General features: G+C 41.0%; 1 protein-coding gene across 1 annotated transcript in view; it reads right to left on the bottom strand.

The window, feature by feature from the left end:
- Sptlc3 (serine palmitoyltransferase, long chain base subunit 3) overlaps window positions 1-17,466 on the bottom strand; it is a 130,127-nt gene that overhangs the window by 19,263 nt on the left and 93,398 nt on the right. The window contains exon 9 of the mRNA NM_001106517.1: window positions 15,183-15,309. Coding sequence (NP_001099987.1) covers window positions 15,183-15,309 — 127 coding nt within the window. The remainder of the gene's footprint in view (window positions 1-15,182; window positions 15,310-17,466) is intronic.

Here is a 17,466-nt window from a genome sequence, read left to right as displayed (position 1 = left end):
CAACATTCATCCACCATGAGTTCCGAATTAAATGTTTTGCTTTATAATTTGCCTTGATCATCCTGTTTCCTTATGGCAATAGAAGAGTAACTTGGATACCACTATTTTCCAGGGTCCTCCAAACTAGAAGATTAATACTATCATAACAGAATGGGGGAACGTTAAGTGCCCCAGGAAGGAAATGCTCTGGATGTTGGGAGAAGAGATTTGGAAGTGATAAGCTCATGACTTGTGCATAGAAGTTTGCTTCGAGTTACCAGATTGGGTAGCCCCATTGCTCATAATGCTTGAATGACATTCGTGGAAGGACAAGTGAACTAGACCAATGTAATATTCAAATGCTCCCAAGTCTGATTTGGGGAGTTGGTAATGGGAGAGATAGCAGTATCATAGGTAGAAAATGACCTGTTTGGGATGGGTGGGTGAATGAGGAATAGGAATCTCGTAGAGTTAGGATATAAGCTGGAGACAGTGAAAATTAGACAGCAGAGTGGCAGCCTGTTTGAAGTTGGGGCACAGAGGCAAAGGATATGTTAAAAGAAAGTTCTGGACTGAGTAACTGAGTTGATAGAACTCTCATGAAAGGACTCTTAGAAGTCAGAGAAATCAAAGTGGCCACTGGCAAGCCCTATGGGAGGGGTGGCAGCCAGCTAATTTGTTTAAAAAACTTTAGTTTTTACTATTTGATCACAAGTGGGGAGACTGATCCTTCCCCCATATAACACCACTACCAAGATCAAGTGCCAGAGGGTTGTGAACCCAATCTCCAGGGTTCAAAAGTAACTCCCACCACGGGTCTGTATTTCCTCACTCTGCATCTTCCCTTCCTTACCTGTAAAACTGTGAATAATGCTGGCTATAACCGCACATTTCTTTCTAGTGTGAAGATTAAACAGTAATCACTTAGTGTACTGACAGGCCCAGATGAAATTCAATGTTGTAAAAGTAAACAAAATATGTGTAATTTTTACAATGGGTTTCAAAAAAAAAATTCCACAGTTCAAAAATAGTAAAAACCATTAGTTTGAGCTAAAACCTGGCTGCTTGACTTGGATTTGCTCCCAAAAGCTCTCCTCGTGGCCAATGCCCTACCAGGCTGTCCTTTGGTCCTTTGTGTGTGTGTGTGTGTGTGTGTATGTGTGTGTGTGTATGTGTGTGTATGTGTGTGTGTATGTGTGTGTATGTGTGTGTATGTGTGTGTATGTGTGTGTATGTGTGTTTGTATGTGTGTATGTGTGTGTATGTGTGTGTGTATGTGTGTGTATGTGTGTGTGTATGTGTGTGTGTATGTGTGTGTATGTGTGTGTGTATGTGTGTGTATGTGTGTGTGTATGTGTGTATGTGTGTGTATGTGTGTGTGTGTGTGTGTGTGTGTTGCACACGTGCCAGGGATTTGCTCCCATTACTTTCCTGTCTCTCAGAATTTAGTGTTCCCTGGAGTAATTTTCACTCTCAGTCTTCAGTGTGAAGCAGATCATTGCTGGGAATGTAACCCTGGTAGTTGTCTCATACATGCATGCATGCAAGCGCATACACACACACACACACACCACACACACACACACACACACACACACACACACACACATTTCTAAAAGCTCTAGAGATATGAGCAAGCAGGGACACCTTAGACGAGAGCCTTCTGGAAGAGAGATTTAAGGAAAGATGTCTGACTGGCTCAGGAGACTTGTACTGTCTTTGAGGATGAAGGAACAACCTGCTAAGGAATGAGTGGCCACCACATGTGGAGAATGACTCTGGCATCCAGCCAACAAGAACATGGGGACCTCAATCCAAATGCAGCCCCAAAGAATTGAGTTTGGTTTTGGGAGAGGATCCTGAGTTGTTGCAAAGAGTAGATGGTGCCATCTTAGTTCAGCTTCCCGAGGAAGCTCTGCTCAGATTGTCACCAAGGCAACTGATAGTAAATGGAGCATTGTTTTAAAGGGCCACATGGGGCAATTTGTTATGCAGACACACAGAGCTAATAGATTCCTTGTAGCTCAAACTCACACATGCTGGGCTTCTTAGGCATGAATCCACCTGCTTAATCCTCCCCAGCTGAGGCTGGTGAGGTAGCTGGTTTCCTCTCTGAAAATTCTCCAAGCCAGAGTGCGGCTGAGTAAGTTTCACTTCACAGTTGTACATGAGCTCACGATGAGAGAAACCAAGGCTGGTGCGGAATACCAGCCCCTTTTCACTGCAGAAGACGAGACAAAGAGAGTTATCTTCTTTGCTTCTCTAGTTGTACTGAAATAGTGTGGGATTCCATGTGTGTTACCTCACAACTGCCCGGTCTCAGAGTCTTTTGACGAGAGAGAGCCTAAGAGGAGGAAGAAGCTTCAGCAGGGCTTTGAATGGCTGAGAGAAAGGGGCCACAGGATCTTGGTCTCTGTATCATCTAAAAAAATCCAAACATGTCTTTTTAAGCTTTGCTCCCTAGCAAACTTTGGAAGGACTTACAAGCCAGGGCTGATTTCTCTAGTCTGACATAAAAATTCTATCATTAGCTAACCCCTAAGATGAAGAAAACGAGGAGGCACAAGGTCCTGGAGAAGTTTGCCAGGTGTTTCTGTGTAATCAGGCAAATATCCCCTTCCTATCCAAGAGTTCAGTGTGTTGGCTAATTTTGTGTTCATTGGACAAACTCAAGTTGTCCTGTGCATATAGGAGCAGCAGTGAGGCAGGGAGGCACATGCCTGCCACCTTGATTGCTGGCCCTGACCTTAGGTCTGCTCACACAAAAAGACCAGGTAGACCTTCTCTACCCACCAGCGCAGGTGATTAATCATGGACGGAGGCAGGCCCTCAGTTGAAAGCCAGTGGAGCGTAGCACCTGACATCTGGTTTGTATTAGCTGTTGCTGAAATGCCAGTGGCCTGAAACCATTTAGAAAACGCAGCTCTCCGTGCCCTCTGCTTCCTTCTCGGCTTCTTTCTCTGTCTCCAGCTGGTAACCAAGTGGCAAATATATTTAGGAAGCAGCAGCTAATTCCTCCCTCGACAATGCCAAGGGCCTGCGATGCCAGGACCCTCAGACTGTGCACTTTGCATGGAATTCTGTCAATGCCTCTTATATTCATCAAGGGAATCTCAGAGGAACAGAACAAACATGTTGCTGACTTTGGAAGGAAGAAAAAAAAACTAGCAGCCCCCCCACACCCCCACTCCTCAGTTCCTATTCTCTGAGCTCTTGCTGCAAAAGACAAGCAGCAGTGTGAGAAGACTTTTTAAACTGTTTAAAGATAGAGGGCTTACCCCATGGATCAGAGTCCTTTTTAGGCTTCTTACTATCTCTTCCTAACAGAAGGGACAGAGTTTTGAAAGAATACGTTTCTAGAGAAACACAGTCAGGATGAGCTTGGTGATAGAAACGAATATGCATGCTTCACAGCTTGCAAGCAGCCTTGCATGGGAGCAAAGCAACATCTGATGAAAGAAGTTTGTACTGCATCTCATGAAAACAACCAAAACCAAAACCAAAAAGCCAGTGGGGAACACACCAAATTCCTCTTGACAGCTAATGGTTGGCACCCAGTCCAACGTGCTCCCTTCTTTCTTGGTCTCCATGCCCTAAATCTTTCCACTTAGACACTGTTGTTTTTAAACCTATCAAACTCAAGTGTAAAAATATGTGTGTCCTGTTCCAGAGATCAGAGCAAAGGTTGAAGGTCACAGCTGGAAGGGCTGGTGCCACTTTCTCCAAGTCCACGTTGGGTTAGGAGCAGGGTCAGTGCCTCACTTGCCTGTCTCATGATAACCTTTCAAATGGTCAGAATGAATGGAATAATCTAGACAAAAGGATTCAGAAATGAAATATTTTTTTTAGATTAAATATATTCTAAATATCACTCACTCATTTTTTTCTTTTCTCTTTGTCTTCTTTCTAACAGGTACATTAGAAAAACGAGTTTCAAAACTAATGGGGTTATATGAAGGACACTGGCATTTTATTTAGCATTTCTCTTAGCAATTGAATGAAACCCAGACATTTAAGCTTTAGAAATTTTACAAAAGTCTCAGAATGAACTACTTGGCAAGGGCTTGTCCACTTAACCGTGTAACAATAGTAACAAACGGTTCTTTTTTGAAACAGTGAAATGCTTAGGGTGAAGCTAATCAGGGTGTTTTCTTATGAACTCAGTCTTGGTATGGGATACCCAGGTCCCATTCTCTCCGCTCAGAATTCAGACTTCTGTGTTTGGTCACTAAGTAAGCCAAGGGTTGCCTCTGACCACAATATGAACACTCCCATCCCTCCTTAGATATTAACTTCCTTTAGTCTCTGCTCTGAAATGAATTCAAGAAGAGCTAAGTACAATAGTGGGAACTGACTAAAATAAATAAATAAATAAATAAATAAATAAATAAATAAATAAATAAAATAAATAAATCCATTCATCCAAGTTCAGATAATTAACCCAAGTGGTCACATTCTTAAATTACAATTTATACATTTCTGATAACAGCACCATTTTTTGTTTTGTTATAGCCCTTAAAATTTTTCCAAAAAAGACTTTTTCTCTGTTTCTGTATAAATTCAAGACCTTTTCTAATTTTGTGTCAATTTTATTTTTTTTCTTGTGAAGTATCATCCTCAGGGTTCATTTTTTGTCACCATAAAATATATGGTGCTGCAGAATTTATAACACAATGCTAACATTATCACTATGCTCTATGGTAGAACACAGTTCTGTTAAAAAAAAAAAAAAAAAAGGAAAAGGGAGGTGGTTGTAGTCAAGCAGGACAAGTAGCCCCGAGAGCTTACATGAAAGAAAGAGATCCTTCTAATCCTTTGGGCACCATTTTCCCTTTGTTCTTAGCTACTCACATTATATTCAGTTCAAGAGTTTATCTACTCAGTCATTGGAGAAAGACTGGGTAACTGCCTAAAATGTACAAGATTGTAAAGTCCCTCAGGAAGACTAAGGATGGCAAAGACTGGTAACCTTTTTACCAAAGGTGAGTGTTATTCTCATGAGTGGGTGGTTTCCTTTTCCCTTCTAAACTTCTCTGTGGTTTGCCAAAATCATGTGATTGGGTTATGGCCAGTGGATTTTGGAGAACGGTAATGTACCTCTCCAGTCACAGCCCATGAAAGTGTCATGCATAGTCCAAGTTCCTTGCCCTGCTGGCAAGTTTAGGAGTCTTTTTTGGGAAGTCTTCATTCTCCCTCCCCCACCCCCATTACTGTACTATGGATTGAACTGAGGGTGGTACACACCGGCCTAGTGTCCATCTACAACCCCAGGCTTCTTTTGTTTAGAGACAGAGTCTTGCTACGTTGTCTAGGCTGGCACTGAGCTTGAAATCCTGTCTCCACCTTGTAACTCGAGGAAGAAGTCAATTACTATTGTGCTAAATGAATGAGATGTTGAGATATGCTGGGAGTTGTCTGTTCTCTCAACCAAGATACCTTCACTGATCCACAAATCTGTAATGAGTGATTACTATAAAAAGCTATCAAGAATCCAGAATCCTAATGCCCTGCTACCTTTTATTAACTGTGCAGTATAAAGGAAAACCTACATTTTTCCTGTGGAATTTCTCATTACCATGCACAGCACAACCCCACAGAAAAAGACATTGGAGTGCAAATGCTCATTATGACAGAGAAAGAGGGGGAAGGAAGGAACAAAAGATTACATTAGATACCAGAGTCAGCCTACTCACCTTTATTTGAGAAATGTAGTCTCTTGGACAGACAGGGTTAAATGGGGCACAATTGCTGTTGATTGCTATGTATTAAAAAGTCAAATGCACCTTTGAATTTTAGATGGTGTTTCCTTCGGAAGCGTTAAGTGAGGGATTCTGTTAGTCTGCTTGGATAATTAAAGGCACAGTTTTGCTTCTGCTATTTGGGCAGTGCTGGCTTGAATTACTCAGTCTACCTACTTCACTTCTATGTCTAGACAAATCCTAGTGGACACAATGTAAAAGCATTCATTTATCAAGAGGTTAGAAAAGTGAATCTAGATTTGGGCTCATACATGGACCCACCCAGTGAGTGATTCTAATTCTAACATTTGAACCAAATATAGCTCTGTAGATGACATTTAAGGGAAGAATGGTGCAAGTGCTCTTAGATGGTGTGCAGGTTTCAAAGCTTGAGGGGGATCTGATTTGTCCTGAAGCCAACATTTATTGTGCAGAGGTGCAGTCATTCACAAGTTTGATGCCTCAAGATGTGACTTAATACCTGATCACATTAGATATATGTGTGACTAAAGTAACTGGAATAAACAGCAACAAAACAAAACTGCTGAACACTAGATGAAGTAGAGATGATGATGATGATGATGATGATGATGATGATGATGATGATGATGATTGTCTAGGGACATGAATTAGGGCTTAGAAAGATGGTCAGGCATTCAAGAGGCAGAGAAGGATTTGGTAGGTTATGGGGAGGAATAAAGGCTATTTAGATGGAGCTAAAACATTGAACATGTCTTGGGAGGTAAAAGCCCCTGAGAATAGCCAATGAGACTGGCCAATGGTCAAACTGAATGAAGTCATTCAGCTAACACAAGACTTTGAAGATAATAGCAAGTTCTACCTTTCATACGTTTGTCCCTTAAGGACAGGAAATTTGACTGAGAATGAGGCAGATGTAAGCTCATGAAATAAAATATCACACGTTAGGAATTGGAGTTCTGCATGTATATTTTGTGAGAGTAATTTCCCCTATCCTTTTCCTGTCAATAGACATTGCTGGTGTCTTAGCTGTCAACAAACTTTTTCTAGGCATGTGATGGCAAAGGATAACTTTATGATTCAGAAACTTTGCTATGATCTTAGCAGCTTGACACTGAGGTCACAGCTTGGAGATCGTGGATAAGATCATAGATATGGATTCTCTATAACCATTTTCATCACATAAGGAATCAGCTAGTCAATTGAGTAGTTCAAATTAGATCTGTTAATTATTCCTAGAATCATGTCACCCTCCTGTTTCCAGCTAACATTTATAGGTGAAAGAACTGATGCCTCACAAAATTCTATACTAGCAAAGATATGGGTCTTGAAATAAATGGGTATGCTGTTCTAAAGACCACATCCTATCAGAGAGGCTACTTAAGTGCCGGGTGGGATCTACAGCTGCTCTTCCATTGGGATATAAATCTGTAACTATGACAAAGTGTTAGAATCCTACATTTATATGTCACATTAGATTGAGCATATCATCTTTTCTTAAAACAGTGACCATATCACTTCGATACCATGATGCCAAAAATGTGACAGTCACTTCAGGAAATGTAGTTGAAAGGACTATGATAATCATAGTGCAAAACTAAGCAAATCCTACATAACGGTAGGAAAATCCATTCTTTCAAGTGATGACTTTGAAACATGACCATAAGTTACTAAGTAATCAACATGTATCAGATTTGCCACTGTAGATCTCCTTACTAACCAAAATGACTAGTCCTACTGTAGACACACTGCTGAAATAATTTATGTGATGAGTAATAATTAGCCAACTGTTAATATTACTGTTGATGCTTTAAAATTATTATTTTATATACATATGTATGTGCCTGGATATATGTGTAAGCATAATTTGTGTGCAGGTGCCTGTGGACACCAGAAGAGGGAACTGGATTTCCTGGAAATTACAAGTGGTTGTGAGCTGCCCGATGTGAGTGTTGGAAACTTAATCCAGGACTTCCACAAGAGCAGCAATTGCTCTTAATCGTTGAGCCCTCTGTCTTGCCCCTTATGGTTTAGTGGGATAGGGTCACCTTTTTCTTTTTTGTTCAGTCAGGGTCTCTCACTGGCTTTGGATCAGCAAGCCTGGGGATCTGCCTGTCTTTGCTTCTTCAACAGTGGAATCATCAGGTTGCACGACCATAGCGGTCTTTTAAAATGTAGCTTTGGGATCACAGTGATACCTTCCCTTTACCAATAGTACCCCAGACATACACAGACAAGAATTAAAGTGGATTTTATGGACACCATCCTTTGTATCCCAAGGAGGAAGAATTACTAAGGAAATAATGTCTCAGCCAGACAGCGATGATCAAAGGGAACAGTATAACTAGGGTTGTAACCATTAGCTCTTATGACTTTATAGATCTCAGGGGGTTTTATGAAAGCACAGGTTTACAGGAAGACCTGTTATGAAGAACACTCAGTTCTGTGGACAAAAGCCCTTTGCTAAGTGTCCTGCTGCCAAGTGTCACCCATACCAGGGATGATGGACAAGCACTCACAGTAACTGAGTGAACCCGGTTCATGCTTGGCTTTATATGGTGGCTTAGGAAAGTGGATCAAAATATATTTCATACTTTTCTTTTTCTGCTTCTCTCACATTTTCCAGTCCTCGGGCCTCCTTTCTGCAAGGTTGTCTAGCTTTGTCTATGTTTGCCAGAAAGCTGTCCACTGCTCTTTTTCCCTCTGCAAAATACCCTTACCTGGTTCCTTCCTTTTATATGGAAATGTGGTTTTCAAATGAGGCTGCTTCCCAAGCCCCTGGAGGGATGGTGAGACTGCTTGTTGACCCCAGCCCCAGAGTTTCTGACTCCAAATGAAAATGTCTAGTACAGTTCTAACATGCCCCAGGTGATGTTGACACACTTGTCCAGGGACCACCCTTTGAGAACCACCATAGCATACTATATGTAGTCATCCTCCTTGTCCCATCCTGCTCTCCCATCTTCCTGAAACACGAGGTGATGAAAGACAGATGGACATCAACCCCCTACATTGAAGGCATTAAAATAAACATACAAAAGTTATGAGCAAAGGGACACATGGACATAGACCAGAATTACAAGGACAAAGGCTGACCTTGGTGAGCAAGTTCAGCTACTTAGATGGCTGATATGAAGCATTTCGAACTCAATTCCTTTGATGAATAGATGTTTCCCAAAATGCCCCAATAGCTATTTTATCGGCATCTATATCGTGGCACAATTGGAACTAGACATATTGACTTGCGATTCAATTTGAATACATGTCTCAATAACTTATTAGGTGTCAGGTGAGTGCTGGTAGCCAATGATGTGAAAATGATGGCTTCTAGCTATAAGAAATCTATAACTCATTAGTGTTGAATGGGAAGGAGAAAATGACTAAGATGAGTTCACTATTCAATGGTGATTCTCAGAGAGTGGCCCCTGAAACTAATACTGTCAGCAGCATCCAGGCACTGAATAACACAGCAAGCATTCATGCAGAATTATTTGGCATTAGCAAGTTGTCTTAACCATTCTCCCAGGTGGAGTCACACTATTATAAGTAACCATGAGAAGACACTTGTGTCAGAGAATTGTACCGGAAACAGAGGCTAGGATTCAGACACGTTCAGACAGAGGAAGAGGCCTTACAGAAAAGGGAATGGGGGAAAAAGTAATAATACATGGAAAACCAGAGGACAATAGTACCTGAAGATTGTTACGAATGGAGAAGCATGTCAAGGGGTCAAGGCCAACTGGGCAGGATGAAGACCAGGAGAGCAGTAGGAGAGCAAAATCCTCAGAATGGAGTGGAGGAGCCGAGGCAAGCCTGAAGACAAGGGAGCAAGTAGGCTGGGTAGTGAACCCCTCAGAGGTTTGCTGCCAGGAGAGGGTGAGGGGAACAGTGGTTGTAAAAGAAGAAGAGGGAAGGGAAGTTTGTTTTGGAAGGATACCAGCAAGACCATGCTGCGGAAAGGGATCAGTGCTTTTCAAAGAGAGGAATCACAAGCACAATGATGCAAAGGAGATCAGAGGCATTTATTTGTTCTGACAAAAGGGCAAGGGAGAACATTGCTGTCGTTCAATAAATCTTTGCCCAGGAACCTCGGACCATGCTTGCAGAGTGCTGTTCTTGGAGTGCTTAAAGAAAAGAGTCACTTCTCTTGGAGTTTGCACTCCGATGAGAGAAAAGAAAGAATACACATGGATAGAATGAAAACTAAAGTGAAGGGAAGGGGAGAAATGAAGGCCGAGGCACATAGGATGCAACAGGTCCTCCAGAGGACCAACTCTGAGCAGAGATGGGTGGATAGAAGAGCTACTGGAATAGAAGAGCTACTCTAGAGGAACCAGAAAGTGCAAAGGCCTTTCTGTGGAAGTTGGTTTGAGGGCTCCTGAATTCCAGGAGTCAGGAGATGAAGGGGAAGATCCTAAGATATGTGAGGGAGAAGTCTGGAGAGCCTGTGGGCCACTGGAGCCCATATGGGGTGAATGGGAAACTGATGGAATTGGTGCAGGATGGCATGACTTATATTTTCTCATTTTGACTAGTTAGGGTTTCTCTCATATAGATGCTATTTTTCAAAGCCAGTAAGAACACAGAATGGATTTATTAGAGGCCGGGAAGGGTTAAGGAAGAAGGGATGAAGAGAGGATAGACAACAGATACCCAATCATAGCAAAATAGATTTTAGTGTTCTAAAAATCATGGGAAAGCAATCTACAATGCTCTACTATTTATGAGTAAATAGGAAATAGGAGTTGAAATGCAAAGAAAACATTAAGCAGTTAGAAATGTTAACTACCTCAATATTCTGAGTATTTTGTACATCTGTACTGAAATGTTACTCTGTATCCTATAAATATAAAATGATATGTTATTCAAAGCTTTGAAGACATTCAAAGAATAGAACTAACAGTTCTGATTTGCCCATCGCTCACACTGCATGTTTATTAAATCATTATACTGTACCCTGTAAATTTGTGCAGTCAGAATAATTGCTAAAGAGCATGATTTGTGCAGAGGACAAAGCATAAAAAGCCAAGACAGGAAGGGGCAGAATATTTCAACAGGTATTCCAGCTGTCCCGAGGGGTGAAGTTTGAGAGGTGACCAGATTATAGGGATATTTTAAAGCAAGTGTTGCAGAATTTGCAAAAGAGTAGTCATCAAGTTTTAGAACAATGGAGAATTCCAAGGTGGGCAAAAACTACTGAGGATATTTGGGGAGGAAGGGAAGAGAGCAGGGAAGGTAAAAACCACAGCGGCTTTGTTATGCTGTCTTGTGTATCGGCACCATGTGATATTCACTTTCTGCACCGTATCACTTAGTCCTTCCCCTATCTTGACTTTCAGTGGCGGAACTGAGTTAAGAGAGGGAACATGTCAGACTCTGAGCCACACGTAATCTGGCTGTAGGTGATATCTCTTCATTCTACAATTCAACCTCCATCATCTTTGTTTGAGAAGTGGAAGACCGTCCATAGTTGGGGAAAGGAGGATTAGGGATACATGGTAGAGATTGGAAATCGAAAGAGACTAACTGGAAAAAAATGTCCATTAAAGAATTAAATAAAACAAGACAACAGATGACATTGTTTTCTGTAGCGAAGCTGTTGCCATCATTTGGGGCTTTATCCTTTGTGGTTGCTTGCTTAACATCTAGATTAAGCCAGTGACAGAACTATAATTTTTCTAGATCTCTCAAGTATTCCCCCCTCTACTGAAAGGTCCTTTCAGGTGCCACACTGGAGTGGACTGCATTCTGACTCCCAGTTCCTTGGGATAAAGATCCCCGACAATCTTCCATAGCACACGAGACCTGAAATCCAGAAGGCTGGAGAGATGGAAGTTGAGTCATGACGTATTTATTAAGCTGAGCACTGAGTTTGACACTCAGAGGAACACAGAATTAATTCAAGACACATTTCTTGCCCTTAAGGAGCTTACAACATTGGTTTAGCTGGAGACCACCCAACGACCATTAGGATGGAGAAATCAAATCTCCACATTGGGCTCAGTGTACTCCAGGGTGACAGGCTAGGAGATTAAACGGGCCTTGGTGCATATGGAACGCACACCCAGCCTGCAGACCCTCAGCCTGTGTGCATTAACTCCACCAGCAGCCTGGTTGCAGAGTGAAGGTGGCTGTTTGTGCATAAACATTGTCATTTCACTGGGGCTGCTATTTCATCTTTGAACCTTGGCATCAAAGGAACACTGACCTTATTGCTGTAGCTAGCCTCTCTTTGAAGCGTATGGCTTTGCATTGCAGATTAAAGTAAAGACATTCATCAAGGAACGGATCTGGCCAACCGCTCCCCAAACTTGCCCATAACAAAGCCTTGAAAGGCTCCAGTCAGGGCTGCAGTAGAGTGAAGAAGGCTTGGAGCCAGGCTCCTCTTTCTCAAAGCTTGTGTGGCAGATCTAGAAATGATGTGTCTCTTGGTGCTTTGGGCAACTTTATTCTGAGCACACCTTTGTAGAGAACGCTAACTTAATGCCGTACTCTCACCTCTCCTATTCATTTGAGCAGGCATTGTTACAAATGAGGTCAATGTAATCATTCCCAGAGTGCCTTTGAATCCTTCAAAAGATGTGCCAGACAGAGTTACCTAAGACTTGGCTGATGATTCTTTCAAAGGGAACCACTTTTCTTTGTTCGTGTATTTGAAAAAAAAAAAACTGTCTTAAGTTTCTTCCTATGCCTATTTTGACACACAGCGTTCTGTTCTCTTTTACCTCGTAAGACGGCAAGAGACAGGAGGTAAAGCATTTTAATTGTGATGCTAAGAATATAAGGACCTGTTAATGTGGAAGGAGGGGAATTTCATGATATCCCATCTCTAGACAAAGAACTACTGACAACTAGTGGTTGTTGGAAGCAGGAAATTAGCCTCTCTCAGGGATGGACTCCCTTACTGGTTGTCAAAGATTATATTATGAAAAAAGAAAGGAAGGAAAGTAGGTAGGTAGGAAGGAAGGAAGAAAAGTTTGGCAGTGGTTGCCCATGCTTTTAATCCCAGCACTTGGAAGTCATGCAGGTGGATCTCTGAGTTCTGGAGTTTCAGGACAGACAGAATTAACCAAAGAAATCCTGTCTCGAAAAACAAAACCAACCAACCAACCAACCAAACATCAACAACAAACAATAAACAAACAAAGACAAATAAAACAAAACCAGGATACATAAAAAAATAAACACATAAAATGATCTCACCACCAGAATGCAAGAAATAAGCCTTAGTTCTGTTACAGTAACAAGATTTTTCAGGGGTTGTTATGGTAACCTAACCTTGCTCATCCTGACCAATCCAAGACCTGGAATGACATTCAGTCCTATGTCATTTCTTCCCTAAGACGTTTTATACAGAATCAGAGAGCTTTCACATATTTTTAATGCCAGAGGAACAATAACAAATAGCAAATAACAGCAAACCATTATATAAAATTCACCATTGTTCCCAGACATTCCTGAGTACTTTACATGGATTTACTTGTTTGCCATAGAATCTCAATGAATAAATGTTATTACTTTCATTTCATAGCTGGGGGAACTGGAACAAAGAAAAGTTAAGTCACCTGGCCAAAGTTGGGTGAGCTATTCACTTGCAGAGTATCACATGATCCTAAGTAACACTACAGAAATCAATTCTATTTGTGTCATCAGGGCTCCCTAAACTGGGTTCTCAGCCTTTTAATACATTTCAGTCAAAAAATACAAATACACAACACACACACACACACACACACACACACACACACACACACACACACACACAAAGGATTCTAAAACGATCCACCAGCCATTTTATTTCACATGGTAGAAAAGGAAACATCTTGTGAGACATTTTCCAGCTTTAGTGATAAAACAAACTCTGTCTTTAATTTTTTAAAAAAATAATATTCTGGCAAGCAGGAAGGCTCAGTGGAAGAACCATAGTGGTTGTTAAGTGTGAAGGTGAGTGGAGGCCCTATTTCAACTGACAAGTTTCTTGTTATCTGATTTATATTAGGGATACGGGGTGTTCCTGATCATCAATGCTTAGGACCATAAAAATTTTGGATTTTGAATTTTTGGAGAATATTTGCATATGTATCTTGAGGATGGACCTTAAGTCAAACCACAAAATTTGTTGATATTTCATACACATACAATCTTCAGGATGTTTTTTCACATAGGGTATCATTCTGTAACCCAGGTTGGCCTCAAACCCATGATCTACCTGCCACTCAAGTGCCGAGATTATAGGTATGTGCTGCTATGCCTTGTACCCATAGACAACTTCATAAAACATTTTTAGTATACCTGCATTTTGGGTGTCCTACCATGTGAGGATGAGTGTGAAATGTTCCACTTAGGGCCTCTCTGAGTCAGTGCTTAAAATGTTTCAGATTGCAGAACATTCCAGTTTCAGATTGGCTTGAAGTAAAAAAAAATTTTTTTTTTGTGAAACACATAAGTATTCTTGTCATATTATTAATGATAGATATTCCCATACATTCTATAAAGTGGGTTTAGAAGGTTGCAGTAAACACACGGTTTGGTGCCAGATATATATATGTCATATATCTATCTATATATCTATACATATATCTATATAATTTTTACCTATATGCCGGTATAATTTGCCTTTTCTCACTTGTACTCACTAGCTAGCTCCCTGGCTGTTAGACTGCTTTATTTATCATAACATTTAGTAGAAGCTTTGGAGATTGAATCTGAAAGATGGAAAGAGAATTCTGTGAGGCATCAATGAAACAATTCTCCAAAGAGCAGATTAGGATCATTTGAGTTAAGTAAAATAGCACATTTTAGCTGAAGTGACACAGTGACACATGAATGACTGGAATAATAGTGAAAGTTTAAATATCTTCACATGGCCAGTTGTGATTTTCCCTTGCCCAACCTCTGGTAATAAAACATTAAAATTATTAAATTGAAGGTCCTCATCTCAGAGAAGCACAAGGGACAGCAAACACATACATATATATGTATATATGTGTATATATAATTTATGTATATAGACACACATGTATATGCAAACACATATAGACACAAACATACATACAAATGCACATACTCATATATGTTTGCACAACCATATACACATACACAGAGATACTGCTTATTTCATTTTAACCACCGGTCACACAAACATGATCCAAATTTGATGATCATATTAATTTGTTGCTGAAGCCTGCATGTATTTATTTTAGCAAAGTGTTTGTGGGATGGTGTGCTGTGGTGTGTGTGTGTGTGTGTGTGTGTGTGTGTGTGTATTTCTATGTGTGTGTGTGTATGTGCGTGTGTGTGTATGTGCATGTGTGTGTATGTGCATGTGTGTGGTGATAGTAGTTCTAGTATGCTCATCCATCACCTGGCTCTACTAAAAAATTGAGCTTCATGAGACACAAGTATGTATTTGAGAAGGTAGGAGATTGACAGGCAGAAGAAGCCTGGGAGAGTTCTTGGGAGCTGAGGTCTCCATAGACTCCTTACCTCCAAAGTTTCCTTCATATCCCATCATTATCTTCAATGATCTGATGATTTGCGCTGCTACTACAGGACTCATGGATGTAGCATATGTAGCACTATGCGACTGAACCCGTACATAATCCACAATTTCCTAAAATAAAGACAGAAACCCAAAATGGAAGCAAACAATTTTCAGAACTTGTCCTCTGTACATTACAGCACAACATTTGTTTAGCTCCTCAAGAGACAACAGTGGTCTGTCCACCTTTCAATGGCTAATAGTGAACTACCTGTTCTGCTCCCCCACCCCCCACTTTCCTTAGTCTTTCCCATTAAATCCTCGAAACTGTACAAGACTGGGAGGGACCTACACATTCTGTTCTGGTTTATAAGGTAAAACTGAGCATGTGCAGGCAAAATGGTTTCTGATATATCTGCTTTGCACAAGAGCAAATGCGCTGGAATGGCTGATGACCTGGTTCTTTTGTGAACGAAGAACCAGAGCAAAATCTGGTTCTTTTTGTGCCTTGAGAATGTTAGCAATTCTGCCGTGAAAAGTAGGAGTCCTTGCAGAAGGATCAATGCAATAGCCTGCAAGGTGCAGAGGCAAGAGAACGGGTACTTCTAGGAGAGCTCTCAGGGTATGAACATACTGAGGAGATGAGATCTAGGAAGCTCTGAAACATGAAGACTGGGGAGGAAGAAAAGACAGCTTGGAAGAAGAGAAGATGCTCAAAGGTGCAGAGGCAAGGTATAGGAAAATGAGTGTCACTCTGCACTCCTGGTCCCCACCAGCCTTCAGACGGTCAATGTGCCTGAGCTGGTCTCCTGACCTGCTTGCTTTCACAAGTGCGATACTATACTGATTCCAAGCCTTTCTCAGAATGCTGTGGGCACTTTTGTTCAGCACTTCAAATGGTTTGTTTTCTTTCTTTCTTCCCTTCCAGATTCATTCTTTCCTTTCATTCCATTCTCCTTTAAAAAAAACCCTTCAAATTATTCATTTTAATTATTTTCTCTTTATTAATACGTATTTACTTCTTGCCTCCCACCCTTCCCTTTTATCCTTCTTTTCTTTTTCTCTCCCTTCTACTTTTCCTTCCAGAAAATTTATTAAAGATTTGTGCTGGGCTATGTCCTAGATTCATGAGTGAGTCTCAGAGACAGGGAGAATGAGGTCATATTCTAGTCTGACATCTTTGACTGCTCCCCCCCCCACCCCCGAACCATGTAAAAGTGTTTAGGAGTGCTTTCCCTGCTCTTGAAGAGTGTAGCTGACCATGGCAGGCCTCGAAGTATTAGCTATGTAGTATTTAAGGAAGTTTACTCTGGAGGATCTGGAACCCCTCAAAGAGAGATCTTTGATTATTTCCCAAGAATTACAGATGCACTGTCCTTCAGAGTTTGTATTCTGCCCTATAGTGGCAATAAGAATTTCCACCCTCTGTTGAGATTAAATACTTTCCCACAGGCTGCAAGGGATTTTTTAAAAAAATACAGAGGGAGTAAAAAAATACATGGGCTCTCTAAAACGAGGATCAAGGGCAGAATGTCTGAGCAAAGATCAGAAGAGTCAATTGGGAGTAGAGAGAGAAGCTAGTGGTTTGGGGATAAGGTGGTGAGGAGTAGCATGTCCCAGAATTGAAGCATAGGTTTTGGAATGCAATTACTCAGTACAAATCCTGGCTTTGTTACTAATGACTGTGTGATCATGAAGAAATAACTAGGTTTCCAATCTCAGCCTTCTTTTTTGCAAAGTGAGATAACATTGATACCTACCTATGAGACTACACACACACACACACACACACACACACACACACACAATGTCATGTATGTATGTATGTATGTTATGTATGTATGTATGTATCTATCTATCTACCTATCTGTCTGTCTGTCTGTCTGTCTGTCTGTCTATCTATCTATCTTATCGAAAAGGCACATCATGATACCTAATGTAGTTGGTCACTGTTGTTGGTTGTCAATTTAAAAATTTGTAGAACATGGTGGGGGGATGGTGGTGGAGGCAGGGACAAAAAACACGAAACTTCTTGGGATTTCACAGTTTTGGTTTTCTGAATTGTAAAGGGAATGATCTAAGGTTAAATTACCTGTATGAGCATAGCCACAATGCACCAAACCAGTGATAATTAGCTTGTTCTTTCCATCATCCCACAAGGGAGAGTGGCAGTAGGAGTGAAACCAAGCCAAACCTAACCTACTACTGACCACGACAAGAAAACAGACAGGGCTTTAGAAAAAAGGAGAGCATAAACTGGAGCTATTGAATGGCTCAGAGAGGAGAAAA

This window comes from Rattus norvegicus, chromosome 3, assembly GCF_036323735.1.
Source record: "Rattus norvegicus strain BN/NHsdMcwi chromosome 3, GRCr8, whole genome shotgun sequence".
NCBI classification, from domain to species: Eukaryota; Metazoa; Chordata; class Mammalia; order Rodentia; family Muridae; genus Rattus; species Rattus norvegicus.
Note: the sequence above shows the minus strand (reverse complement) of the source record. Positions and strands in the feature narration are given on the sequence as shown.